General features: G+C 47.9%; 1 protein-coding gene across 2 annotated transcripts in view; it reads left to right on the top strand.

Moving 5' to 3' along the window:
• Positions 1-25092, top strand: part of MFHAS1 (multifunctional ROCO family signaling regulator 1) — a 35364-nt gene extending 10272 nt beyond the window's left edge. The window contains exons 2-4 of one of the 2 annotated variants that reach the window (XR_012623139.1): positions 19285-19411; positions 20914-21344; positions 22875-25092. Coding sequence is in view for 1 of the 2 variants with exons in the window: in XM_074823044.1 (XP_074679145.1) it covers positions 19285-19411; positions 20914-20917 (131 nt within the window). In the remaining variant the exon portion in view is untranslated. Of the gene's footprint in view, positions 1-19284; positions 19412-20913; positions 21346-22874 lie in introns of those variants that run through there. The other variant, XM_074823044.1, reaches the window with a different exon arrangement.
• The last annotated feature ends 1314 nt before the right edge of the window (positions 25093-26406 follow it).

Below are 26406 nucleotides of genomic sequence, written 5' to 3'. Positions count from 1 at the left end.
CTACAGCAGGAGAGCTGATAGGATTCTGGTGTCCGCAGTGTGAAGGAGCTGTGTCTCATACAGAAAATGAGGAGGCTTTGGAATTTTTAAATCTGTTGAGTGGATGCAGTTTACAGCCTGTAATGAGAAGACCACCTGTGTGGATGCGGCCTTTGTTTCAGCTGAGCAGCTAGAAGAGATTTGTCCTCTAGCAGTTTGTTTATTGGGACCCAGATGAAAGAACTGGTGTGAGGGGTTCAAGACCTGTGAAACAACTGGCTGGTTGGCTTTGGGAGAAATTTCGTTTGGGGTGTTCAGCTGGACCATCTTTGAGGGCTTATAGTTCTGCCCCCACAGGCTGCTGGAGGCTGAAATCATATTGTACTTGTGGTATTTTCCTAGCTAAAGCCTGGGTCCTGATTGTGCTGGCCAGGTTGCCAACATGGTCAGTGCCAGTGTGGTTTAGGACCGATGCAGGCTCCGTGGTTAGGGTGACTTCCCTGTGGCCAGTGGATGGAGGCTGTGTTTGGAGTGAGCTGTGATTGCTGGACTGCTTGCCTGCTTGAGTTGGTTGTGGTTTAAAGCAAAAACCTTAATTTCAGATTTGTTTTTTTCCCAGTGGTCATTCTCAGGAGCTCTGTGCTTCTCCCAAAGGCATACTGAGTACACCTACTTATGGGTTTTAGCTGTAGGTTGGACACCTGGGGACAGGTGTCAAACTGGCCTAGGACCTACAGACTTTATAAGGTAACATTAGTTTTGAATTGACAGTTCAGCATGGCAAGCTCTGCATGAACCAGATGAGAGCTTTGAGGTGAGCTAGGCACTTCTGTGGGGAAGTCCGTTAGACTTAGTGCTTTGTGAGGATCAGGCTAAACTGAACTGAGGAGGCAAGTAACTTTAAGAGCAAAACAAAGCTGCACCTCAAATCCTGTTGAGACCTGCCCGGTTTTACCACATGGTGACTCGGAGGTGATGCTTGAATACTCCAGGAAGGAGCTGTACTGTTGTTGATCTAGGTTGAGATGACAGGAGACTTCTGCTGGGCTTTTGTTAGCAGGGTTTCACAAGCTTGACTAAGTGATCTTTGTAAGGCCCTTCATGAAAGCGACACCAGGATATCTTTCTTTTTACCTGGTTTTAGGGTGATGCTTGCCAAGTGTCTGCTTTAGATAAGCATTTTTATTTGTGTTTTGTGAGAGGGAACCCAGACTTCCTAGACTGTTCTGAGAGAGGTCCCTCTTTCACATGGTACCCATCACATTCTGTAGAGTTTTCAGAGTCTTCCTGTTATGGTGTAATAAGAAGTAAACAAAGGTGGAACAATGGTAGGACAGGGATTTGTGGACCTCATGCTGTGATTGATGATAAAATTAATATTGTAGGTTTTTGTCCTAACAGAATGCAAGATCGCAGCATACTTCGCTCAAGGTTTGTCTCTTGAATGATCTGTACGTAGTAACTCTCCTATTTCTGTGTGGTGGATTCCTCTTGGAGCACATTCTTTGCATTTTTTAGCAGGTGTTTTCCTCTCCAGCAATAATAGAGTGAGCAGTGGCATACAATAGGGGACAGATCCTGCCCTGTAGCAGGGTAGGGTTGTTGATGAGCTTCCTAAAAAATGAGTTGGTCATGGTTTCCACAGCACCAAAATCTGAAGGGTTTGGCTTGAGGCAGAGGTGCTTGACCTGATTTGCTTCCCCTGTATCTAGCTGCTGTTTCTGCCATGTGAAACAACATAGTGGAAAAATATTGAAGGTGAACACAGTGATTGGGTCTTGCTTGACTTTGAGAGACATGTGTGACGCATTTGGTGCTTTTGCATCTGTGAAAGGCTGGCAGCAGGGTACTGCTGGAGAGGCTGATTTGTCCCAAACCTACCCCCAAAAAGCAAGTATCCTTACAGCTAGTATGGCCCCTTGCTACATGGTCAGCAAGTGGAGGGTGACCTTCCTACAGCAGAAGAAGCATGCATCTCTGTTGTGTGGCCTCTGAAACGTTGTGGTGGACACAGCAGAACTGCAAAATTTTGCTGCAGCACAGACGGTGAGTGCTGCATGGTGCAGCAGCAGCATCCAGCTGCATCTCTAGCTGCTGTTGTGGATCTCTGTTACTGACCATTTGATAATCTTTCTTCACTCACTGTGGCCTCTTAGATGAAGCAGTCAGGTATGGAGGGCAAGCAATTTGTCTCTGAACAGATAATGTTAGAAAGCAAGGACTTAGCAACGTGCAGAGCTGAAATGCACAGGCACAGAATGTACAGTGTGGAGGATGGAGAGGCAGGGACCTCTGTCTGAGACTGGCTGCTTGACATCAGTTCTCTTACTGTAAGTATTCCCATTGCCTGTGTCTGAACAGTTGCATTTTCATTGCTCTCATTAAAATTTTCAGATAAATCGAGATCAATCAAGAATGAAGGACCCAAAAATGGGGTAATGACTGGGTATAGTGATCCATTCTGAAAAGCAGTCATCTCATATTGACCATCGTGGTATTTGCATTTGTATCTTTCCACCCTTCCTCTGTATTTATACTGTGTATAATTTGCTAGTCTGTACACATGTTCTCTACTACATTATGGGGAAAAATAGCATAACTGTCTGTCAAATTGCTAACCATTGCATTTTTCAGAATTATGTCCTCAACAGATAGTGAGATGCAGCTGTATTTATTGCAATGTGTGATAGGGAATGTTTCAAGCTATTTATGCCCAATTCATTTGTTTTTTGCTCAAAAAGTGCTGAGCAGCTGGGGCCTTGTCTAGGGGATTTGGGGCAGCTACAAAAATTAGATGTCTCCTTCGTTTTGTAACTCCTCATCCTCTTCTGTATATGTGAAGTGGGGATTGGCTCACAGGAGTGATGACCTTCCTTAGCAGAGGGATTTAGTCATGATGGGACCCATAGGAGCTGGAGCAGAAGAGATGGTAAGGAGGCAGCTGAGCTGCTCAGCACGTGTTGGGAAATCTGTGGCGTGGAAGGCCTCTTGCAAATTGCAGACTCACCTGGGAGTTGCCCAAGGGCATGGGGAATTGTAAATCCAGAGAAACTGGTGCCAGACTGAACAACAGCTGTGTGGTGCCAAACTTGCACTCAATGATGGAGAGCTGTTCTAGGCCCAAACTGGTGTTAAAGAGCACCTGTAGGTTGATGGTGCAGCTGCTGGCTTGGCCTCCATTGCCTTAATGTGGGCTCTGAGCCAGCCAGTGTCTGTCCCACCATTACCCCTTTTGTGCCACTCCATCTTGCACCACCACATCGCTGGGCAGCCTGACCAAGGGCAAGCACTGAGAGCTGGGATGATCAGTGCTGTAGTCCTTTGGATGGGTTGGCTTTCCTGGGGAGGCCTCATCTGTGCTGTATCTTCAGGAAGCCAGCACGCTGTGTCCAGAGACAAACAAGCACATGGACCTCTCTCCATGCTGCTGGCACATCCCAGGCAGGGAGAGAGACACAGACTTATCCTGTTGATAAGTCTGTGCTGCTGCAAGGAGGGGAGGAGACAGAGGATTTTGTGTGTGTTTCCCCTCCTGGTCTGCATGGTGCTTCTTACCCCCTTGCTGTGTGTGGCTGTATTTTACAGGCAGAACTGCTGGATGGGGTCGAATGTGCTTGGTGGCAGGTTTCCAAACCAGGGAGTCAGCAGCAAGCACCAGGCCTACTTACATGCGTTGCGTAACCAGATGAGTTTTCAGCTCCCTGTGCGTTTCTCTAAATCTTCCTTTTGAACAGGCTCTTTCTTTGTCTGAGGGAGATTTTGATGCTTGTATTTCAGATAACGATGCATGCACTGGATATGGAAAATTCTCATGTCCAAATGACTCTGGTTTATCAAAGCAGCTAAATTTAGGAAATCTATCAAAAAAGAGCTTCCCCCTCCTGTGATCTGACATAACACTTCTTGGTCGTTGTTATTTTTGCTACGGAACAGCTTAAATCTATTTTGGTTGGGCACTAAGTGATGGCTACAGTGCGAAAGAAGACATTTGTTTCTGTGAAGTAAGGCAAGCCATGCTGCAGCTTCCGGGCTCTGAGGGCAGTCTGCTCCTGCTGAGCTTCTGCCAGTGCTGTGTCGGGACCCCCTGGCAGTCCTGCTCAGCTCTCTCAAGCCCTGTCTACTCCGCAGAGGGTCTCTGGCCCTCCCCACTTTGCTCTGGGGCTCAGCGCTCTATTTAACAAGGTAGCAATAAGCCCTTTGCTCTGATCACAGTTAACTTTTTCAGCGACTTGGATGTGTAGTGAGTGGCAGTAGTGATGGATTTTAACACATCCTCACATATCCTCCAAATTCTAGGAGGACAGTGTAGGAAAGATGGTGTTTCACTGGCACCAAAGTAGGGAGGCAACTGCATGCGCAGTGGGAGTTTGTGTGGGAACCAGTCATGCCCCTGGTTTCACAGGTCTCTCTTAATACACGGACTTCCTTTCACTGTATCCTGTTATGGACCAGGACTGAGCCATCCCAGGCTTGAAAGTGCTGGAATTGTGCCTCACTGGAGTACTTTGAGCTCTTGGTGTTAGGAATATATAATTCAAGCTTTCAAACTTTTTCGCTGGTTTTGATTTTTTGTTTTGTTTGTTTGTTTCAAAGTCAGCTTCTTTGTTAAAGCTGTCTCTGTGGAGCTTTGAGCTCATATTTTGATACAGCTGACTGCTCTGCTTCAGCTGCCTTCTGACTTGTTTCCGAACATCCCACGCCTGCTTTCACATTGAGATGGGAGTGAAGACAGACAACTGGGACATTGGGAAGAGATGCCATTGCTTGCTGGCTGCAATATCCCAGACATCTGAGCAAGAATTTATTTCTCTTTTTTTTTGTTTGTTTTAAGCTTCTGGTGGACGGTTGTGCAGAAATGCTCAGTGGGTGAAAATGGAGGTGATGCAAGGCTTGCTCTGGAACTTTGGTCATCTCCAGCTACTTTTGCCAGCTCTTTGATGGTGCCGGAGGGCTACGTAGGGAGTGAAGCTCCTGTGTGCTTTGTCCTCGCTAACAGGTCCAGCCAGATCTGTGTACCTGAACCTGTACTGTCAGAGGTTTTGGGCAGGGAGTCTTGCTCATACTGGTGAAGGAGAAGCCTGTGATCTGGCATTGGTGACATTTTCGTGCCAGCTTTAGTAAGTGAGAAGTTTGTAACTTCTCAGACGAGCATGCATGTGCCCAGAGGGTTTGCTACAGACTCTGAGGTGATCATTACTGGCTTTTTGTCAAGATGTTAACCGATGCTTGCATGGGCAAATAATTCAGCTCAGGAAGTGGCTGCTGTGGTCACCTTGGAGCCTTCCTAGGATGAGATGCTGAAATAAATGATCAAGAATTGAGTCTTGTGTGCATCTCTTCCCAAGCAATGTATTTGTCCCTCAAAGGCTCAGCCAAAGTAAAGACTTTTTTGGATGAGAGAAAAGTTTGGGAACCTTTCTTTGTGATCAGAAAAAAAAAAAGTACCTTTATCTGTCTTCTTTCGTAACAGGAAGCTACCATGAAGCTTTTGAAGCTGCCTGTTATTTTTAACTTGTTTCTTGTCCTTCTTTGAAATAAATCATGTCTTTCTTCTATGTCTAAAGAGAGCCTAGCAGTTATGTACATACACATTTTAAGTGCCTGCAGTGAAGCTAAACACAATGTTAAGAAAATGTTGCCAAACAAGGCAAGCCCATGCTCAAGTTAGTAATTCACAGACGTATCTGATAGCCGGGGAGGGGGGGGAGTAAAAAAACCTGAACAAACAAAAAACCCAAACCATTGGGCTGAAGAGGGTATGATGAGAGGAGATGCTTGATGGGCTGGTTCGGGAAGCGCAGTAGGCTGGTTCTGAATCTGGGACTTGGATTTCTGGCATAGTGCTTTGCAGGTGCTAAAAATGTGCTTCCTGTTAAAAGCTGGCACCTGCAAGCATGGCTGGGTGTCTTTAGCCAGGGGAGGTTGAGCAGCATGGCTGCTGCTCCTGACCCAGGATGGCAGGGTGGATACTGGCAGCATGGCCCTTGTAGGGAGGTTGGGCAGCTTGAGTGCGGTTCTTGCCTGGCCTCTAGTTCATGGCCAATATGGCATGACAAGTTGCCATGTTTTATGGCAGACCCTTGGTCAGGATGCAGGTCAGAGGTCTGTCACTCTTCCTGCATTTCCTGAAGTATTTAATGGCAGTATTCCCCTGAAACAGCATCTCTGGTTGAAAGCCATGTTGCAAACCAGCCTCTGCTCTGCAGCTGCTGCATCATATCAATCTTGCACATGATTTTGCTTCTCTGGGATACACCAAGTGTGCCCAGCCCCATCTGAGCCTTGTAGGTGAGTGCTGGAACTGACAGCTGCCCACAAAGTTGTGGCTCTGCTGGAGATGGCATTTTTGCCACTTGCTTTGTGCTGCTTTATCCCAAGTTGCATAATACAGCGTGATGTGGATAATCCGGTCATCATTACAAAAGGATTTAAAACTCCTTTTTAATCAGAAGTCATTTTTAATAAAGCTTTGCCTTGCTTGGAGGACTGTTCTCTTGGCTTGTGTGTTTAAGAAAAATACAGGAGGCTGAGAGAGGTGGGAGGGAACCAGATCATGGAGGAGGGACGCAGGTGACTCTGGCTCCCAGGCAGCTGCTGGTGAAGTCCAGAGCTGGGGGACACATTTCCGCTAGCACCAAGCATGCAAAATCCTTATGTGTGCAGATAGAAGGACCCAGTAGGTCTGTGCTTTCTTTGAATTTTTCCCTCACAGAGCAAACTTCTGGTATTGGTAGAGGGAAGGAAAGCTTCTTTCTAGTTGAGTCTGGCTCATGGTTCCCCTTTAAACTCTTGATGTCCAAAATGCTGGTGGTCCTCCATGGCCTCCTGCGCTTGGAACAAAATAGGATCCTGAATGAAGTGCAGCAGAGGAGAGGATGCTCTTTGCCTTTCTTGTAATGGTCTTTTGTGTGAGTTTGTGTGTGATTGACCTTATTTCTTTGTTGTTGCTCTGCCATTGTATTGTTTAAAATAACGCATGATCTCTGAGTAGCTCTGAAACATGCTGTCTCCTCCTGTATGCCAGTGTTTTGCCCACTCTTCTGGCAGAAGCCATCTCTTAAGCTGCTACATCTACTTCACCTCCCCTCAGAGCATGCCTGGTTGGGGCCTGAACTCCAGCACTGAATGGCATTTGAGAGCGAGCGTCCTGCCGATTCCTGCTTTTCCAGTCCTGATAATCCTCGTTCTTGGGGTATCTTGACCATATGCTCAAGATCTCCCTGAATCTCTCCTCTTTGATCTATACAAGTAAATGATTGGGAAGTTTCAAGGTTATTTCTTCTCAAGACAGATCCTTCTGAGGGGATCAGTGCTGGGTATCCAGAGGAGAGCCAGCCAGATTGCAGTTCAGGTGGGTTGGTGAAACATCTGAAGGAGAGGGGGGCCAGGGCTGTGTTAGTGACACTGGTGAGAATTACCTCAGGGTTAGCCACCTGGTGGAAAGCTGCCTGGAGAAAACCTGGAAGTAATACAGGTTTGCAGCACAAATAGTTAGGAGGCTAGGAAGGAGCTCAGCTCTGTCCCAGAGTCCTATGGTGGAGCAGGCAGCTCCTGGGAAGGTCCAGGGCCGTAGAGGAGATGGTGGAGGAGTGAAATAGTCTCCTGGCAATGCTGTTGCCTCCCTGGGAGGTTGATGAGTTCTTTATAGCCCCCAGGGCTTCTTCCTGTTTCAGTAGCAAACATGACTGCCATAGAAGCAATTTTTAAACAGCAAAGATGGATGCTGCAGTTTATTTTTGGGCACTGAGAACCCCAGACCAGATGGCATTTAGCAGGCAATGAGCTCTGCAGGAGTTAAGTAGCAAAGCTATTGTTTCTGAATTCACTTGACTTACTGTTGGAAGGCATTTTAGTGGTGGAGTGAAAAGTAGTAAGAATTGATTTCAGTAGAGGTAGTAAAACAATCTATAATGTTAAGTCCATAAATAAGCAATTTCCCTTGAGGAAAATGTGTTTGTAAGCAAAAGCTAGTTGTTGCCTTGATTTACAGCTGTTAGTTGTCACCTGTTTGGATATTAGGGAATGAGAGGGTTCAGAGAATGGTTAAATGGTTGGAAATGCTGAGGAATCACTGCCAAAAAAAAAAAAAAAAAAAAAAAGACTTAAAAGATTAGTTCTCATCCCCTCCGGAAAAGGGGACAAGTAAAAGCTCTTAATAGTAAAAGGACAGACAGAGCTTTGTTCTTGACCACTGAGCAGTGCAAAGCTCACTCAGACTTCAAAGACAGCAATTTTGGTAATAATAAAAATGCTTTAAACCAAACAAATGGAGAAGATTTGAAACAAAAATCAGTTCTCCACCTCTGTTGGCATAGGGAAACTCAGGCTCTGTTTGGGCACTGCCATGTGCACCAGCAATGCTTTTATAGAAGACACCAGCCTTACCTGTGAGACCAAGAGGAGAGTTGGCCACTGGTCTCAGTGCTCTGCTCCTCTCCCCTTTGATGTCAGCTGTATAGCTTCATGCAAATCTGCATCACCCTCTGTCTCACAAGGAAGAAATACTTGACCTAAGGATGTACTCATGAAGCTTCACTGTAAAGGGAAAAAATATATGCAGAGAAGCAAGTTAGGTCTGATACCCTTGTAATTAAGGAAAGTTCTGGGATCCTGCAGGTTCCTACTCAGCTAAAGCCATACCTGTGGTCAGTATGTAGTGTGGTGTTATTAACTAGCAGGAAGTGAGTAGCTTTGTAGAAGAACCAAGGAGGCATTTTGCTCCAGTTAAGCACAAGCCTAGAATAAATTCTGCAATGTATGTGCATAGATCAAATTCCACTGTAAAGTGGCTTCTATAGAAAGTCATGTTAATAGATTAAAACAGGGATGAATTCAAGTTGTTTGAATTAACAGGTAAAAACACTTACTTGGTTTAACATTTGAGCCTGAGAGGGACTTACACAGTGTTTAGACTTTGCTCCTTAGACCAGTAATTGATGAAGGGAGAAAAAAGTAGTTTGTTCCTTTGCTTAAGTGGGCTCTGTGGTTGTCTTGCTCAACAGTGAGGGTTTTAGAGTGACCAAAATAGCTTTACAGCTGGATATTGCACATGCATCTCACCTTAAATGATCTGGAAGAGAATACTTACCACACAGGTTTGAAAATACAGCTCCCTCCAGTTCAGTTTGCGGAACACACTGAACCCTTGGAGTAGCCCTAAGGCAACAGAAACTCATGGAGCCAAGTTACTTTTACCCAGGAAAGAGTTTGTTTAATCTCAGGGAAAACTGTTGGGCAACACATGTACACATATGTCATGCATGTGTGTTTTGGTTTGGTTTTCTTGGCTGGCAAAGGGCAGGTAAATTTAAAAAAAAAAAAAAAAAAAAAAAAAGGGTTGTTGTGGCAGAGTCTTTCATTCCTCACCTGGACTTTGCTGAACTTCCAGAAGAGGGGCTGCATAGCCAGGATCCTACCTTCAGCCATGGTATACGTAGACATCTTGTGGGGAAGGAGCAAGCCAACTGGGAAAAAAACTTGTCCCAAGTGCTCTCCCAGCCTTTGTCTATCTTCACCACAGGGATTTGTCTCTTTAGTAATGCTTAAAGACACTTTGCCAGTTACTTGTTCTGTCTCTGTGAACCTTTGTGAGCTCCTTTAATCTACAGCCTATTGCAGCAGGGAGTTCTGCAGCCTGTGTTGGGTGCTGGATTGCCTCTTTTTTTTTCACGTGTCCCTTGCAGTACCTGCATTGAGGCTTCCTAGTTCTTAGGTTGGAGCAGACAAAAAAACAATGAGTCAGTTCTGGGTGCAATACCGTGGCCAAACTATTGTGAAGAAAAATGTCTTGGAGGCTTGCCTAATTCTCTAAATTTAGCGGAGGGGCAGGCTGAGACTTGGCCCTGCCTCATCAGTTGCATAAGGCTGGAAGTCCATGGGACTGAGCCTTGTAAGCTCCCCTCCAAGGCTTGGCTTTTCACGTGGCCAGCTATTAACTTCTTGTGACCCAAACACAGAGAGCCAGAGCTAGCAGGATGCTGACCAGTCCTGGTAGCTCCCTGCAGAGTTCGGTGAACTCTGCCTGTTAACTTTGTTTATCATAGTAAAGTCTTTGAGAACTCTTTTAAACTCTTTTTTTTTTTTCCTTTAGTGGGACCTGCAGCATGCATCATGGTCTGGATGAAACAAGGCTCAGCATCTCCTCTGTATTGGGAGTGTAATAGCTTTGGAATTACTGTTTGGAAAGGTGGGCTCACGGCTGGTGGGAATGGTTGCTATTTGGCCCAGGTGTAGCTGGTGGTGTCTAGTGTTCAGGTGAATGCTCTGTGTGCAATCGTGCCTTGCTGCTACTGGGTGAGGGCAGACAGGTCGGGACTGGCTGCAGCTTTCTCTCCAGCTCATTTCTTGCCTTGGCAGAATAAGAAAGTGCTTATGGCAGATATGCCTGAAAGGGAGGAATTAAAAATAACCAAAAGGTAGATTCTGGGCTTGGTTACCCAGTGATGGGCCTGTTTCTATTCTAGGATGAGGATAATTCGCACTGAGCTCATTACACCGTGACTCTCCCTTAAAATGCCTTGACAGTCAATTTTTGTTCCAGCTAATAAGGTCCTAAAATGTTAATGAAGCAAATCAATTTTTCATGGCTTTGTATTGCAGTCATCTGAAAGTGCTGTGTTGCAACCTGCCAATTCAAGGATCTTTTTAGATATTAGAAGGGCAGCAAAATGTTCAGTAATTTGGAGGATGCTTTGTTTTCAATTTCAGCTTTTCCTCAGTGCTCCCTCTCATTTTCCTGAGCCTTTATGCTGTGGTGTTTACTTGCCCCCTTTGGTCAGTTACTTTCTCCAGTGCCTGCTCTGATCACTCATGGGCAGAGGTGGCTTGCTTCCACCTTCCCCATTGTACAGGGAGAAGGAGTATGGAGCGCCCAGCAGAACAAGTAGAGACAAAGCTGGACAAGGGAAGCTGCTCATGCTGAAATACTATTTGAAATAGATTTGAGTTTGATGGGACAGAGTGGAGAAATGGCATCGTGTTCACTCCCTGCCTCATCTTTTTCTAGGGGATGGTGGTGTCCAAAGTTACAGCCTTTTCTCCTCATGGCAAGTCTCTTGCTGAGGTGTCAGTGTTACCTGGCGTAAATGCTCTCTGTGCTCACTATTTCATGAGTTGCGGAAAGAGGAGCAAGATGTTGCATGTGTTGTATAGCCACACTGATGGTAGATCAGTTACCTGCACTGGCTTAGGAATTAGGTAGATGTCAACCATCCTTTATTTCTCCGAGCTGCTTATTTCAAACTGTCAGAAGGAGAGAGAATGGCTCAAACCTTCATGACTGGAGTTAAAATAATGTTTTGATTATTTCCTATTGCTCTCTCCCTTCTCGTTTGTGAGTATGGAGATAGGAAGCACCAAATTATGTGGTCTGGGGAATGTGTGGGTTTTTTTGTTTTGTTTTGAATTGAATTCCAGTTCTAACTATAATTAACTTATATATGCCTGAGAAAAGAATAATTAATGTTTTGGGGCAAACATAGAGTTTTCCAAGTTTCGTACTCAGAAACCTTGTACTGCCACACTGGTAAGGGATGATCTCAAGTAACTCGTGTTGGGGAAGTTAGTGGATAGATGTAAATTAGCATCTTGAATAATTACCCTCCTGTAGCTGCTGAGTCGAGCATCCAGAATGCTTTCCACTCCAGTTCTCCACCCAGAGGTACGCTTGGTCCAGTGCCAAAGGCTTCCCCAGAGCTTTTGCAACTGCTGAGGTGTGTCAGTGTCTTCTGCTGTGACAGGGAGGGGTTAAGAGCTAGCTGACCCTGTCATGACTGGGGAAAGGAGGAGGGTGTTTAACCTCCTTAAGCCTTCAAGTCTCTAGCTGGTGTTTGTGTGACCTCTCCTCTTCCCTGAGTGGCTAAAATTAGAGGAGAGATTGCCAGGTACAGCATCTGGCTCCCTGTGTCTCCTGGGCAGGCCTTGCAGAGCACCTTACCCTTTGGCATGGCCCCTGGCTTCTCGCCCGGGTGATTAACCTGGTAGCTCCATGGGTAGGAGATAAAAGTGCAGGGTGATCTCATCTGCAGTGGGGAAAGCTGCTTGGGCGTCAACTGAGCGGAGTGCAGCTTCTGCAGCAGGTCTGGGGTTCCTGGCCTGGGGAACAGCAGCTCTAGGTCCTAAAGCTTGACCTAGACCTGTCAACTCCAACCTGAAAAGCTTTCCTGCCTGTTTCCAGAGATCCACTGAGGAGGTTGCTTTGTGTTTCTGTCATCTGGCATGAATTAAGAGCCTTGGGAAAACATTTTCCTGTGCAGCCAGCTGGGGGAAATATTCAAGGTGAGCAATATACATATCCACAGCCAGAGCTGTGAGGCCTACAGATGAGGTGTTGGCTTGAGAGGCAGCTGGTGCTATGAATGCAAGAGCTGGAAAGCTCTGTAGTGCCTGGGTCAGCCAGCAGCCCCAGGGCAGAGCTTGCCCCTCTGGCAGTTGTGGTGCTCTGGAGTGGAGCTGAGCACCCGCAGGAGACTACTCTGTGTTTGAGGAAGGTGTCACCGCTGACATTTTTGGCCTTGATCCCTTCAAAGGAGAAATGGCAAATTGCCATCAGTTCCTTTTGCATATTTTGGAAAGCTCTAACCCTCTTCCTTGCTCTCCACATCCTTTTCTCTGTGCTCTCAGCTTCTGGCCTTGCATACTCATCTCTGCAGGTTGGTCTTCTACCTTGCAACTGGCCACCTTTCCCACTCCGCATTTCCAGAGCAAGCTCTATTTTTGTTTTCAAGCCTTCCTTTTCTTTTTAACTATATTTAATCTCAAGCTGATTTATTCCTGAGCATGTGCTGTACCTGATGGGTGGCTCTGCTCACCAGCCTGCTGCTGTGATCAGTACTTACTTAACAGAGTTTTCTTCTCTCTTGCTTTTTTCCACTGGGGCACCTTTCCAGGCTCGGATTTTTGTTGGGTTTGTTTGCTAGTTTTAAGCTCCTTTAACTGGGACTGCAATGTGAGGCTCATGAAACTTTCTGTTCATAATGTGGATTTCACCCTGCTCTGCTCCCTTTTGTGATGTCTCTGCTTTCAGCTTCTTTATTTTTGTTGTGTTTGCAGCCAGGACAATAGCCTCCAGTGAGAAGAAAATGAAGTCCTAACTTGGAGGTCTATCCAACCCTCTGCTTCAAGCAGGCCAGGTAGATAAGGTTGCTCAGGACTCCAGAAATCAAGGAAAGGGCAGAGTTCTAACTTTCTGGTGAATATTTTTGTGCGTGACATGCAGACAGAGCTGCAAGGAGCATATTAAAAGTTCATACCAATACAGAGCAGTATTTTCTGTGTGCAGTGCTTGAGAATAAGCTTGTGTATTGTGCACAGCAACATTTGCAGGAAGCAACTCATTCGTTTCATCCAAGCAGAGAGTGGTGAAGACAAGATTTAAATGGTGTGGAGTAGAAGCAGGCGTGGTGTGAGACACCATCTCCTTCCCCCTCCTTCTGCGAAGACTCCTGACAGATTTCTTGTCTACTGTAGAGCTGGCTGCAAAGTCCCAGTGTGTGAGGGCATTGCCTGTGCTTACAGCAGAGAGGGAAATCTGTGCACATGGCTATTCAACTCATCCTGCCTCTGTGACAGGTTTGATCTAATTGTGCAAGTGCTCCAGCTGTTGAACCTCAAACCAACTAAGAGCCAAGCAGAGAAGCTGTAGCTTTTCTAACCCCAATCTCTTCGCAGTTTCATGGATGAAAAGGAGTAGGACTGCATGTGAAGCAGAGAGGTGTCCTGGGACCTGGGGCTCTCTTGTGAGCCCTGCGTTCTGACTGCTATTGGAAACCGAGCATAGGACACATTCTTTTGCTATGCAGACAGTGTTGGTTGAAGTGTTTTATTCTCTACTTTTCTGAAGGCATGACTGCTGGGTGCTATGCTGAGAGATGTCACGAGCAAGGATTAGTCAAAGGAGGCTTGACAGAGAAGCAGTTGAAGCTGAGATGTAAAGTTATCTCCTGCCAACCCCACTTGCTGTGGTTGGTGTCTAAAGGCCTTCAACAAGGAGGAAGAGTGAGAAGGGATTTGGGGTAGGAGAGCAAATGAGCAGTGGGGCTTGAAAAAACAGTGAGTATGTGGTTGGAGCAGCTCTGGGGCATGGGGTGGAGTGAGTGGGACAGTGCTGAGGCAGGGCAGGATGTAGGAACAGCTTGGTTTTGGCTGTCTCATGCTCCTGTCACAAAGCATGGGTGATGTATCTTCAAGGTTCCAAGCAGACTGAAGAGAGAGAAGCAACACCACAGAGCCAGGGCAAGGGTCCTGCTCATCCACTGCTAGCTGTTTGTCCCAATAGAGCCCAGATCCTTTCAGCAGGAATTACAGAATGAAAATGAGAAATACCATCAGGCTGATACTGTGCAAATGTGTTCTCTTAGGAGCTCTGAGAGAAAGAAGATGGCATGGCAGGCTGGAGCAGAATCTCTCACCCCTGTGCCCTTGCTGCAGATTGTTGACATGTGAACAGGGAACCTTGTGCCACTTAGCACGGCTGTGGCAGTGGGAACTGTGTGAAAGCAAATGGTCTGGCTGGGATTTTCCTCCTTGTGTGCAAAATCCTTCTCTCTGTTAGGCAGCCAAGTAGGCTTACAGTGGGCCTTGTCTGGCTGCCAGCGTGGAGTAACCGAACACTCCTGCAAGTAGTTGCTTTTCTTGCTGTCAGCCTCCTTCCTAACTCTCTGATTTGTCATGGGTATCTGGCATTTCACGGGTATTTCCTAAAGGCCAGTGAAGTGTGCTTTGCAGCATGCATGGGTCTGATAGCTGGCATAGGCTCCAAGGGAGGCATCCCTCCCCAAATCACAGTAAATTAAGGACAGAAGGAATAATGGGCCTAACTCTGAACTCGACCAAAATTGTACACGATGCTTTTCTGTGTTCCTGGGCATATATGGCAGTAGAAACGTCTTCCTTGTGCACTGAGTGGCAATACATGGTTGTGCTCTGTCTGGCACATTCAGTTATCCTTGTGGGCTGCAGGTGTTGGCCTGGCCTGGGAGCCCAGCACAAGCAGCTCAAAGTTGGCCATGCCTGTGTCTGTTCTGGGATAAAACAGTGGCAGCAAAGAACATCTTGCTGACATAGAAATACCTGCTTTGGGTGAGCTGGCTAATGCTGAGAGGAAACAGGCCCTTCTGGTAGAGCTTTAGGCATGGCTGAAGGTTTGTTCCTACCTTTGCCTGTGGCCGCCCACGGGTAGCAGGTTTCTTTTAAATGGTGCGGACAGCATGACTCAGCCCATCTGCCTGGGGGAGTTTACAAACCAGCTTGTGCTACAGCCAAAACCAACCATGGTAGTTTCATGACAGGGTCTAGGTTTGTGTCTCAGCCTTAGCTTTGTGTACAGCACATTTTACCCAGTTGTGGAGACCTGTTTCTATACAAAAATGCCATCAGGGTGGCCATGGGACAGATGCAACTCCTCTGCACCATCTGTGCCATTGTAAATGGAGAGGCAGCAAAGGAGCATGTTCTAAAGTATCTGCTGTCTGCAGATGCTTTTAACCAGAGTTGGTGGGTGCCTCTCTGCTATCACCTGAACTAGGACTTGGATCATCTAACAATCAGGCCTTGGTCAGCAAGTACCCAGCATTAAAGTGCCTTTGCAAATAGGGCTCATGCTCCTAAATCAGCTGAATAATCTTAGTGATACAGATTTGTCTCCTGGGAGATGGGATTTTTCTTCAGAAACTCAACTGTGTTAGTCTTTAGCCTTAAGACAAAGTAGTTGGAGTTTTGGTTAAGACCTTAGTGGCTTCTGTGGAAGTTAACGTTAAAACAAAGGTCACGTTGAGATTAGGATAAGCTTTGTGGTTTGTGTGTGTGCTATTGCAGGGCAACCTTTCAGAGGGGGCAGGCAGAACTGAGGTTTCCAGTAAAATTTGTGACATGCTCATGAAGGAATGTGCAATCAAAATACAGACTGGCTAGTCTGTACATAGGGGCAGAACAAGTGCTGCAGACATGGGTTGCTCCAACTACATTTAAACTTAACAGTTAAACCAAGCAAACAGCACCACATGCCAGGCACTTTGCTTTTTCTTTTGTATCAGTGCAATACTTCGTTTGATCTCCTCTTTCACATTTTGCCACAGCCCTGAAGACTTTTATTTCTGATCTCCTGCAGTTTGAATAATATCTGAATAGAAACATGAGTTTTCTGAAACCTCCAAGAGACTGGGCCTGGAAGGTTGCATCCAAGAAGTGTCTCAATGCTAGTTTGTTACAGCTCTGAAGATTGCATATTGCAATGGGATTTGCACTGGCTTTTATTTAGCAGTGATGTGAAGTGTGATTTAAATAGTTATGCCTGGTTTAGTACTGTGGTGAGTTTGTGCAGCAAAGGTGAGCAGTCTGCGAAGACAAGGGGATGGAACACTGTGGTGGGAAGGCAGTGGGACATCCTTTAGTTGGGAGGGCAGGAATAGGAAGGATGCACAGGTGGCCTTCTGACCGCTTGGTGCGTGATGTATCTCACGGAGTAACTGTGAGAAAAGTCTTTCTTTTGGGGAGCAATGTGTATGTCAGCAGGAAATGGGAGTGGGGCTGGAGAGGGTGTGGATGGGGCTGGGGACAGAGTGAGGTGAGCTTTATCCCAGAGGCAACCTAGAGGGAAAGGTGAAGCCATAAAGAAAACAAGGGTTGACTGAGGAAGCTGTGGGAAGGGTTTTGCCTGCTAATCAGGCATTTATTTTACCCTGCAGCAATCTCCTCTGCTTGAGAAATCTCTATCTAAGGATTCCTGAAGTGGGGAGGTGGAAATGGGAATGAAGGCTCAAGCAGACAGACCAGTGTTACTGCACTCCTCTGGTCTAAGATCTAATGGATATTAGCCCTGTCTTTAAAGCACATAATGGTGCACTGATTTTATGACTCATCTTTCAGAGCTGGTGTTTTCAGTACTGTTAGTAATTCTGCAGTTTGGAAGTCAACCTGGGAATCACTGGGACACGGAGTGGAGCCCTGTGGTGTACGTGCTTGATGGGGTGCAATGCTGCTTTCAGTGTGTGACAGCTCACGTAATTGAGGATGCTGCCTTGCAGATTTAACTTTGAATTGCAAATACCATCACGATTCTTCTGTTTTGGGAGACTGTGTGGCTTAAAAGCTGCTCTGCCACTTCAGGTTTGAGTGTGGGTGTGAGATGAGGGCAGATATTCAAGCAGAATGTGAATTCAGATTGCGGACCATGGGGGCAAACTGGAATTACTGGCCCCAGAGGTGGGGTATCCCTCAACAGGAACTGTGTGTGTGTGTGTTCCCTGGCAAGCTCTCCCCTCTGCTTTCGTGATACCAAACGCTGTGTTCTTGCTTTGGAAAAAACAAGGAGTTTTAGATCAGCTTTTCCATGAAAGTGAGAAGAGAAATAGTGTGCGGAGGAGAGGAGGGAAGCGGCATTTGGGGCGCTTCGGGCATGATGGGGCTGACTGTTGTGCCATTGCTGCACAGGCTGGGCAGTACTTCTTCGAAGCGTAATTTCTCTTCTGTTTTTTCGGGGGTGCCTGGCAATCGCAGCTAGACACAGGGAGACATTTTTCTGATGTCCTTTGTTTAACAGCAGAATAATTTATTGCAAATGCATTTCAAAATAGGGGAGTCCAAGGGCTATCCGTCTTGAGTGTTTTAGTGGAAGCAGGGACTGCTCACGATGGCTGCTTGATTGATGGGTGCAGAGTTTTCTGTGGACCTGTGACTGCAGCCCGCTTACAGCTGGCTTGCCTTTGTAAAGGAAGTTGCTGATCTAGCTGGCACAAGCCAGCTGTGGCCTGGTGCCTCTGCCTTGGGTAGGGCTGTTGGGCACCGATGTGGGCACACTCAGCAGAAGAATTGAGTAATTTCTGGGCATGGATGCTGCCATCTCATATTGTCTTTGCCAGACTGGTAGGTCTTCTGTTGCTAGTGGGTGCCTAAGCTGTGGCTGGACCACGCTGAGGAGATGGCATGTCAATGGCTGGGGAATCTGCCCGGCTGGGGCCAGTCATGTGTGGAGTGGAGCCAGGAGGAAACTTGAGTCACTCTGAGCAAGCTGTTGGGGATGTGTTCCTTGGAGCGGGGCACATCTCAGCACCTGGCTTTCCCCTCTCGCTGTGCTGATCTGCGTCTTGCCCTGGACTACATGCTGCAAGGGTGCCAGCAGTGGGGAGCTGCCAACTTGGCGCTTGAACAGCGGAGCTGACACAACTCATTTAGCAGAGGGATACCATGCGGTGTGAGAGCCCCCCGCTGCTACTGACTCAATACGGAGCTGGTATTGCCTCCGTTAGGGAAGAGACGACATCTGGGAGCTGGGATCTGCACGTTCAGTAGAGTATAGTGTGGCCCAGAGCCATGACAGGACGCAGCAGCAGTCCCACCACAGCTGTGGCAAGCGTGCCCAGGGAGAGGGGCGTTAGGGAATCCTCTTGAGTATTTTTCCGTGCTTCTAAATATTATTCTGGCAGCTAAGAGAGGCACCCTGCAGCTGGCCAGCCATCACAGAATAGCAGGGTCTCTCCAGCTCCTAGGTACCTCCAGCTCAGAAATTGCAGTACTGGAGCAATGGCTGGACAGCTGCAATGGGCAGGGTTGCTCAGGGACAGAACAGGAGGTAACGTACAGGTCAGAAAAGGTCAAACCATTTGTCCGTGGCTGGTTTGAGGTCCTCCCTAGAATTTTATAGAGGAGAAATACTGAAGTGATGCAAAAATCATGTCTGTAGCAGTGCTTTCAAACCATCTTCTTTCTGGTTCGTACCAAAGAGGGTGGTCTTGGTAGGGTCCTTGTAGCATAGTTCTGCTTGAACTGAAAGACAGCTGCTTTTTGGGTAGCTTTGTGGGTGTGGATGGCTGTAGTACACAGATGTGAATAATAAGGCTTGTATCTGTAGCTTTATCTGTCTGCCAATTTCCTGCTGATGCTACAGGGCAGTTTCTTCCCTTTCGTGGAGATTGAAGGTAAACTTCTGGATCCCATCTGCCCTCAAAGCCTAATTAAAACACCTACTCCTAAAACCTCCATCTCATTAGGCTCTATCTAGATGCTATGAATCCCTAAGGAGCTCTCAAGTCTGTGTGCAGTGATTCAAAGTAGAGACAGGAAAGATGGCAGATGTTACGTTTGTGTGGAGCAGCATGTCTCCAAGCTGCAATCACCAGGACATTCACCATGGTTACGCAGATGAGACCTGCTTGGTTTGCAGGACCAGTAAGCCCTCTTACAGTGCTCACTTGCATCGGTCCTGGATGTTTACTTGGTGAGGAGAGAAGGGGAAGGGCATGTTAAAAGCAAAAATTGCAAAAACTGCCTTGCTGATGCTTAAATGTTTTCATTGTTTTCCCTTATTCACAGGAGAACTGCTGAGTCAGCCGAGACCAGAGGGACTGACGGAGATCATCTGTCCCAAGAATGGCAGCGAGCGAGTTAATGTTGCCTTGGTTTACCCCCCCACTCCTACTGTGATCAGCCCTTGTTCCAAGTGAGACCTGAAAGCAGACCCCCATTCCCCTCTCAGTAGACACCAGAAAGCCTATGTAAAACATGCCCTACCTAAGTGTTTTTTTCTTTTCTGGAAGGTAGCAGCCCCACAGGCTGGGGACTGTTCTAATTATTTGTGGATGTAGGCAGCCCGCTCAAAGGATAAGAGGTACAGTAAAATGGGTTGAGGTGTTCCCTGAGCTGTGTTGTGGCAGCTGCAAGACACACATAGTGGACAGGACAGATCAGGAGATAATACAATCATGGGCAGGTTTAGGCAGGATGGGACCTCAGGAGGTCTCTGTCCATCCCCTGCTCTAAGCAGGGCCATGCTCACAGTCAGGTCAGGTTGCTTGGGACCTTGTATATGTGAGGGTTGATGACTGCCAAGGATGAAGGTGCCACCACCTCTCTGAACTCTAGAGTTACACTGTTCTCCTGGGGCAGAACTTTTTTCCTTCTCTCCCATCTGAGTCTCCCCTATTACAGCTTGGCTTTCACTGCCACGAAGATGCACTGCTGGCTTGTGTTCAACATATTCTCCACCACATCCCAAGCCAGCCGGACCCCAGGCTGTGCTGGTGGATGGGGTTGTCCTATTCTGGGTATAGGGCTATGCACTTGTCCTGTTGAATTTCACAGCACTGTTGTTGGCCCAGTCCTCCAACTTGGTGAGGTCGCTCTAGACAGAAGCTCTGTCCTCCTATCAATAGCCTATATGTCCTTCACTCCAGAGTGGGGATGTGCTTGGAAAACAGAGCTGTGTTGTGGTGGGAACAAATGTGGAACAACACTCACAAAAACAGCCAGTGCCTTGGCTTTTTGATGCATAGGTTTTCTTGCAGAACAGAAATGCAGCTGTGGTCTGCTCTCCTTGGAGTGGCAAAGGGAATTTGTCAGGGAGCTTAAATGAGCAAGCTGAGTGTTTTGCTCATGGCTGCTGCTGTGCTGCATGTGAATGCCCATTACTTTCACTTCAGTATCTGAAAGTAGCTTTGGATGCTGTTCTCTCTATTCAGTAACCCCCCACCCCAAAATACTCTCATCCTGCTGGAGAATAGCTTTGGTGATGGGTGGCTGTTGAGCTGTGTATGAAGGTGAAGTTGAAGTGCCCACCTGCGGCAGGAAACAAGGTAGCTGCCGTGATACTGAGCCACCAGTCACCACTGTCTATTCATTTGGTCCTCCTGTGTATGTACTTGGCACAGCACATTTCTATCCTGAGGTTGCAATTTTTATTGTAGTGTGCTGTCAGGCTATGCCTGTGCACTTGTCCTGTCCTCCAGCCTGCCTTCCACGATGTCTGACAGCTGTGTCTCAGTTTCACAGTTGCTGTGCTGGCAGGAAACTGTGTTCTCAAAAAGGCCTTTGTTACTTTTAAAGACCTTGCCCTCCCTATTTAGAAGCCTAGAGAAAATAGTGTGTCTTAGGTTATTCATCACAAGCACTACGAACCCTGCTGCTTGTGCTACATTACTTTTTGTTTATCCTTTCCTCTTCCAGATAAATCGTCAGTGCTGGTGCCAAAGGTTTTCCACCGGGCAGAACATGGCTGATGCTCTGCAGTGCTCCCATCTCTCCAGTTGTGGAGTTGCATGCTGATGGGGATCGATGGGACTTTGGACTCTGAAACGCTGTGGGGCAGGGGCAGCTCCCAGGTGGGGGCCTCGTGGCTGGAGTGGATGCAGTCACCTGGAGTTCGGGGACGACAATGAGGCATGAAACAAAACGATTGCTGCAGATGGCAGGGCCACTGGCCAGAGGGAAGGCACTGGGGATAGGATTCTGTGGACCCATTGATCGTGTGTTGAAAACCCATTTGGATCTCATGATGAATGTAAAAATGTTCTTGGTACCATTTAATTCAGACCTGCTTGGAGGAAAGTCTCTTGAAATGAGCTGTAGCGGGATTCCCTGGATTTGTTCCTGGACAAGTGAGTTTTGTGGAAGCTGGCCAAGGCTTTATTGGGGAGGGGTTGATGCTGTGGAGCCTTTAAAATTGATCCACTGCAAAACAGTTGGCTGTGTCCCACACAGCAGGCTTGGGCGGTGGCCGTCAGAGTGGGAGGAGAAGCAGGCTGGGAAGTGCTTCCTGCCTTGTGTGTTCACATACGCCATGCCACGAAGCAGTAGGGATGTGTTGTAATCACGCAGGGACAGAAGAAAGGCAGTCAGTGTGCCCCTGGCCCCTGCCATTTCTTCTTTATGACCCCCCAACAGCTCATGGTCTGCCATGTCTGGATGCTCTGGAGTTGCCATTGCAGTACTTTCCATGCATTGTGGCCACTAGAGCAGTAGAAATCCAGATCTGTGTCCTCCTCCTAGCAAAGCCACCCAGGCATCTTTGTGCAGAGATCTAGTGAAGCAGTGTGTGACTGTGTTGTGCAAACTGGCCCTGATCCCCTTGGGCTGACCCTGGCAGCCATGCTTCATGGACAGCCATTCTTCCTGGGCCACATGTGGGAAAGGGCAGGCTGAGCACTGGCACCACAGTGCTCGTTTGTCTCCTGATTAGGTAGTTTTGAGGACTTCTAAGATGTTGCTGTCAGTTTGTGCCCTGGAGCTGGGCCCTGATAACTGGGAAGTCTAAGTCCTGCTCCATGCAAATACTTGATTTAGTGTAAATCAAACGGGAGGCAGGCATTTCTAGAGCCAGGATCCCTTCATCAGATGCTGGTGGAGGTCTGAGAGGTGAGAGACTTAAAATGCTTGTTGTTAACGTACAGCTCTTAACCCTTTGAGCTGTGATGGCAGACCTAGGATGGGTGATACTGGTTGGCAGGCAGTTCCCACCAGGCTGACCAGGCCTGCAACCAGTGCAAGATGGTGGCATGCATCCTGCTGGGGCCTGCTGCTGTTGCATAGGTGATGTTCCCCTTGCTCCTGGTCCTTCAAATACCAGCCTTCTGTGCAGGGCTGCGAATATCCCTGTTGGCAGGAACTTAACACTGGGAAATGCAGGGCAGAATCAACTCTAGTGGGAGATTGTGGAGACCAGGTGGAAGAAATCAAGTCATTGTGCCTCACTTCAAGGGGGAAAGCTGCTGAATAAAAGCTGGCAGCTCAGTCAGCTTCACATCTCTTCAGGGTATCGTTTCAGCTGGGGTGAGAGCTTGGGCTCAGATTTCATGTGTTGGCCTGCCACCTCTGGCAATGGCCATTTGAACCTTTCTTATGTCAGTAAGAAGCATTAATTGATTGTGCTTCTGGATCACTGTAGATAAATTGGGGACTAGAAATTGCTTATGGCGGCTGGAGGGAGTGGAAGGGAGGTGAGATCTTTGAATGGTGTCAGCAGTAGTGCTGGGAAACCCTTGTCCTGAGTCTTGCTGCCTATGAGACATGAAGGGCCCTGCTATAGTCAGAACTTATGTTAGAGCATTCCCTACTGTCACCTCCCATGCTGGGCAGCCTTCTCCTGCTCTCTTTGCTGCTACTCACCTCTCTCTTTCCGTTCTCCATAGGAAGAAACTATCGATTTGTTGCTGTGACGTTGCGTGGAAACCACATTGTAAAGAAACCACAAACTGGAATCCTTTTCCAGCCGGAGCCCCGTTTCCCAGTGTGCCCATCTGGTCTGGCATGCATGAGCATTGAAGGAGTGAGAGGACAGAGCAGACGTCTTACAGCCTGCTCCTTGGGACCGCAGCCCTCCTGCCAGGCCATGCCACCTCAGTGGAAGCATGGCATTACCTGGCCCTTGCAGGCACTCCGTCTGCTGTGTGCACAGAAGCTGTAATGTCAGGAGTGTGGCAATATGGAGATCGGTCTAGCTGGGTCTATTTAATATGAAATGGTGATCGCTCATCCGCCCACTGTTTAGTAACTGGTGTAACTGTATTTTCATCTGTATTTTTTTAATATGCAAAAGCCATTTAATTTTCTATGCAGTTCAAAAATGTCTCCTCTTTGCAACTGCCAGGTGGGAGATCTTTGCAGGAGAACCAAGCCAAGTGGCTGATAGTCCTTTTGATTTTGCTGTCACTGTCTTTTAAGGATGCATCCTGGAATCCTCTGCACACAGTGTCCCTTTGCTGAGCTCCTGCCTCTTAGATCCCACCTAACATCCCTGAGCCCCAGGGGTGAGGGCCCCATATTTTTGAAGGATCTTTCATTTTTCATGAGTCAAGCCACAAGGAAAGAGGGCTTTAAGGTGGTGCCCTAAGAGCAGAGATACCTGAGTTCAGAGCATGTATTATATTCCTGTTCTTGTCCCCGCTCGGAGAGTTACTGAACTGTTAGAAATGACTAAGGCCTCTTCGGAGCACCCTGCAGCCTTTACTGAAAGTGTGTTATAAAGAGGGCAGGAAGTACTGGGGCATCAGTTGTCTCCCTGTGGAGCTGACAGTGAATTTAACCCCTTTGGAACAGGAGGAGAATCTCCTGGTACTAGATGCCTACTTCACTCAAGAGGACTGCGCTGGTTTTGCCTATTGGTTTGTAGACCCCTTGCTTGTTGACCAGTTGATTTCCTACTGAAACTGGTGCAGATGGGCTTGGAAGCAGATCTGGCAAGTTGCTTTGCACTGCAGGACATTCAGCAGCTGTAATATGTCCTGGAGTACCTTGTGTTATGCTCTGAAGCAAAACCTGGGATTCAAACCTGCATCCGTCCAAGTGAAACTCCCAGGATAGCAGCTTTGCCTTCTGCTGGGTCTGTGTAACATGTGAGAAATTGCATGTCCCTAAGCAGCACACAGATCTGTTGAGGTAGAGTGAGAGGGAGCCCAAATGGTGATGCTGCACATCTAGCTCGTCTTAGAACTTGCAGGGGTACTTAGAGGCCTCTGGCAACAGCAGAGTGTCCTGGGTGATGGGACACCTCTGCTTTAACTGTGCTGAAGGCAAAAACGTCAGAGAAATAAGATTGTTTCCAGCCTTTCCCAAGGCCAGGATGCATTTGACTAGTCTCCTTTCATGGAAAAGCTGTTCTTTCTGCATTCTGTGTCTGCTCTGAGCTTGGGGGATTCAGCTTCAAACAGAAGTAGAGACCAGAATGGAATTTAACCTGCCTTGTGGTCTCTCAAATCAGATGGAAGAGACTGGGGGCTGCAGAAGCACGGGTCATCTCCCTTGCAGCATCCCCCATGCTGCAATGCCACAGTGGCTGTGAAAACTCAATAGTATATTTGGGTGCTGCTTTCCCAGGAACCCAAGATGTGCTTAGCTGTGCTGTAGCACCAGAGCTTGCATGGGGTCCCTGTTCTCTTCCCCTTTGTACCTCTGAGGTAGTTAAAGTTTGTCAAAGCAGTAGGGGCTCTTCACTGTGAGGAGACAGACGTGGTTGTGTTGAAGGGAACTGCAAATGGTATTTAGGAGCTCACTAAGTGAGGTGAAAACCCACCGGCTCACTCCTGCAGAGCCAGATCCTGGAGCTCAGCTCCTCCTGCACCCTTTGGATGGGATCTTGGGCTGGCATCCTTGGAACAGCAGTGCGGGGAGGTGGAGATGCTGCACTGCAGTAAGCACAAGAAGAGGCAAGCAAGTGGGCCTCAGTGTAGCACTCATCACGCGCTTCATGGCTCAGTTCATGGACTGTAATTGCAGGTATTCATATAATCTGCATCACTGGGCAGGACTCTACGCACACACACATGCATGCCCAGACGTACACGCACCACACCCACACTTGCCCACGCATCCTCGCCAAAACAACTGAAAATAAAAGTGATCTCAAGGAGAGGTCTGGCTGTTTGATTTGTTTTTCCTCTTCCAACGCCTCCTTGGGCCCTGCCTCTGGAAGGGTCTGCGCTTAATTGTAGAGCTGTAGAGCTTTCTGAATCCAGGAGTCAGAGCTTTTAGGAGCGCCGTTAGCAAATGACTTGCAAAATCATCAAGATATTTGGCATTGAGTGAATCTGAGCATGGAGCCCCTTGTTTGGATTTTATCTGTGAGCCATTGCCCACTCTGGCAAGGCAGGTGATTTTTTTTCCCTACTGCGTTTAAGGTGTTTTGTGGGTTTGTGAGGCCAGCTCAGTGGTTCTCATTGGTACCATATTTGCTTTCTTGTAAAGCTTTGTTCTCTGTGAACCATGCTCAAGTGCCACATTTTTCAGAGGCGAGAGCAGTAAGACAGAAGGCCTTCTGCTTGACAGCATGGGCATTAGTGGCAGCACCCAGGAGAGTGAATTAAAAGTAAGGAGCAAGTCACCTCCCACACAGCCCTGAACAGCTGTGCGCGACCCCACTTACATCACCACTCTCATCTGGAGGAGAAGACAAGATAGACAACCCCACCGAACACAGCGATGCCACACAGCAGGTCTAGGGAAAGGGATGGCAGCATCTGCAACAAGATGCTGGCGTGCCAGAGTGAGACAGGAGGCAAGACTGAGGGCAGGGGGCCAGGCCCCAGCCACAAGAGGGCTGATAAGATGCCAGGCTATTTAGGGGATGCCAGATGCAGAGGTGTTGGGGTGATTGTATCAGTCAGGTGGGTGCCATATGTGCATCGGCCTCCATCACTGAGGGACAGAATGGAAACCTCTGAGGATGTGCCTGGACCGTGCTCCAGGGCTGTGGGAAGCACCAGCGGAAAATTAACTGACCCATGATGGACAGAGAGGCTGCCTCCTTTTGCCTTTGTCTCCTGGCCAGGAAGACCTGGAAGGCTCACACTTGTCTTGTGCCATCCACCTCACCCCACTTGTTGACTGTGGATTAAGGGATACGGGGAAGGGCACGTGAGGGAGCTTCCCTGGGCAGGGAGAGGATGAGAGCCAGCTGAATAGCTCTGGTGGCCGGGACCTGGCAGCCCACACCCCATCAGCATCCCAGGTGCGTGTTTAGGATGCCCTGCGCAAAGTCAGTCTCAGGAGGAGAGGAACGTGGAAGCATCAGTAAGCTGTCTGTCCGGTGTATTTTGGCCAGAGCTTCCAGAAGGCTGCCGTGACCCCAAACCCGGGAGGCTACTCGGTAGACCCTCAGGAGGGATACGGCAGGAGCGGGAAGGCAGTGGTGCAGCAGAGCGGGGCCGAGGGCTGGCAGGACAGGCA

The sequence above is a fragment of the Strix aluco genome, chromosome 4 (assembly GCF_031877795.1).
Source record: "Strix aluco isolate bStrAlu1 chromosome 4, bStrAlu1.hap1, whole genome shotgun sequence".
In the NCBI taxonomy this organism is placed as follows: Eukaryota; Metazoa; Chordata; class Aves; order Strigiformes; family Strigidae; genus Strix; species Strix aluco.
This window is presented reverse-complemented; position numbering and strand designations above follow the sequence as displayed.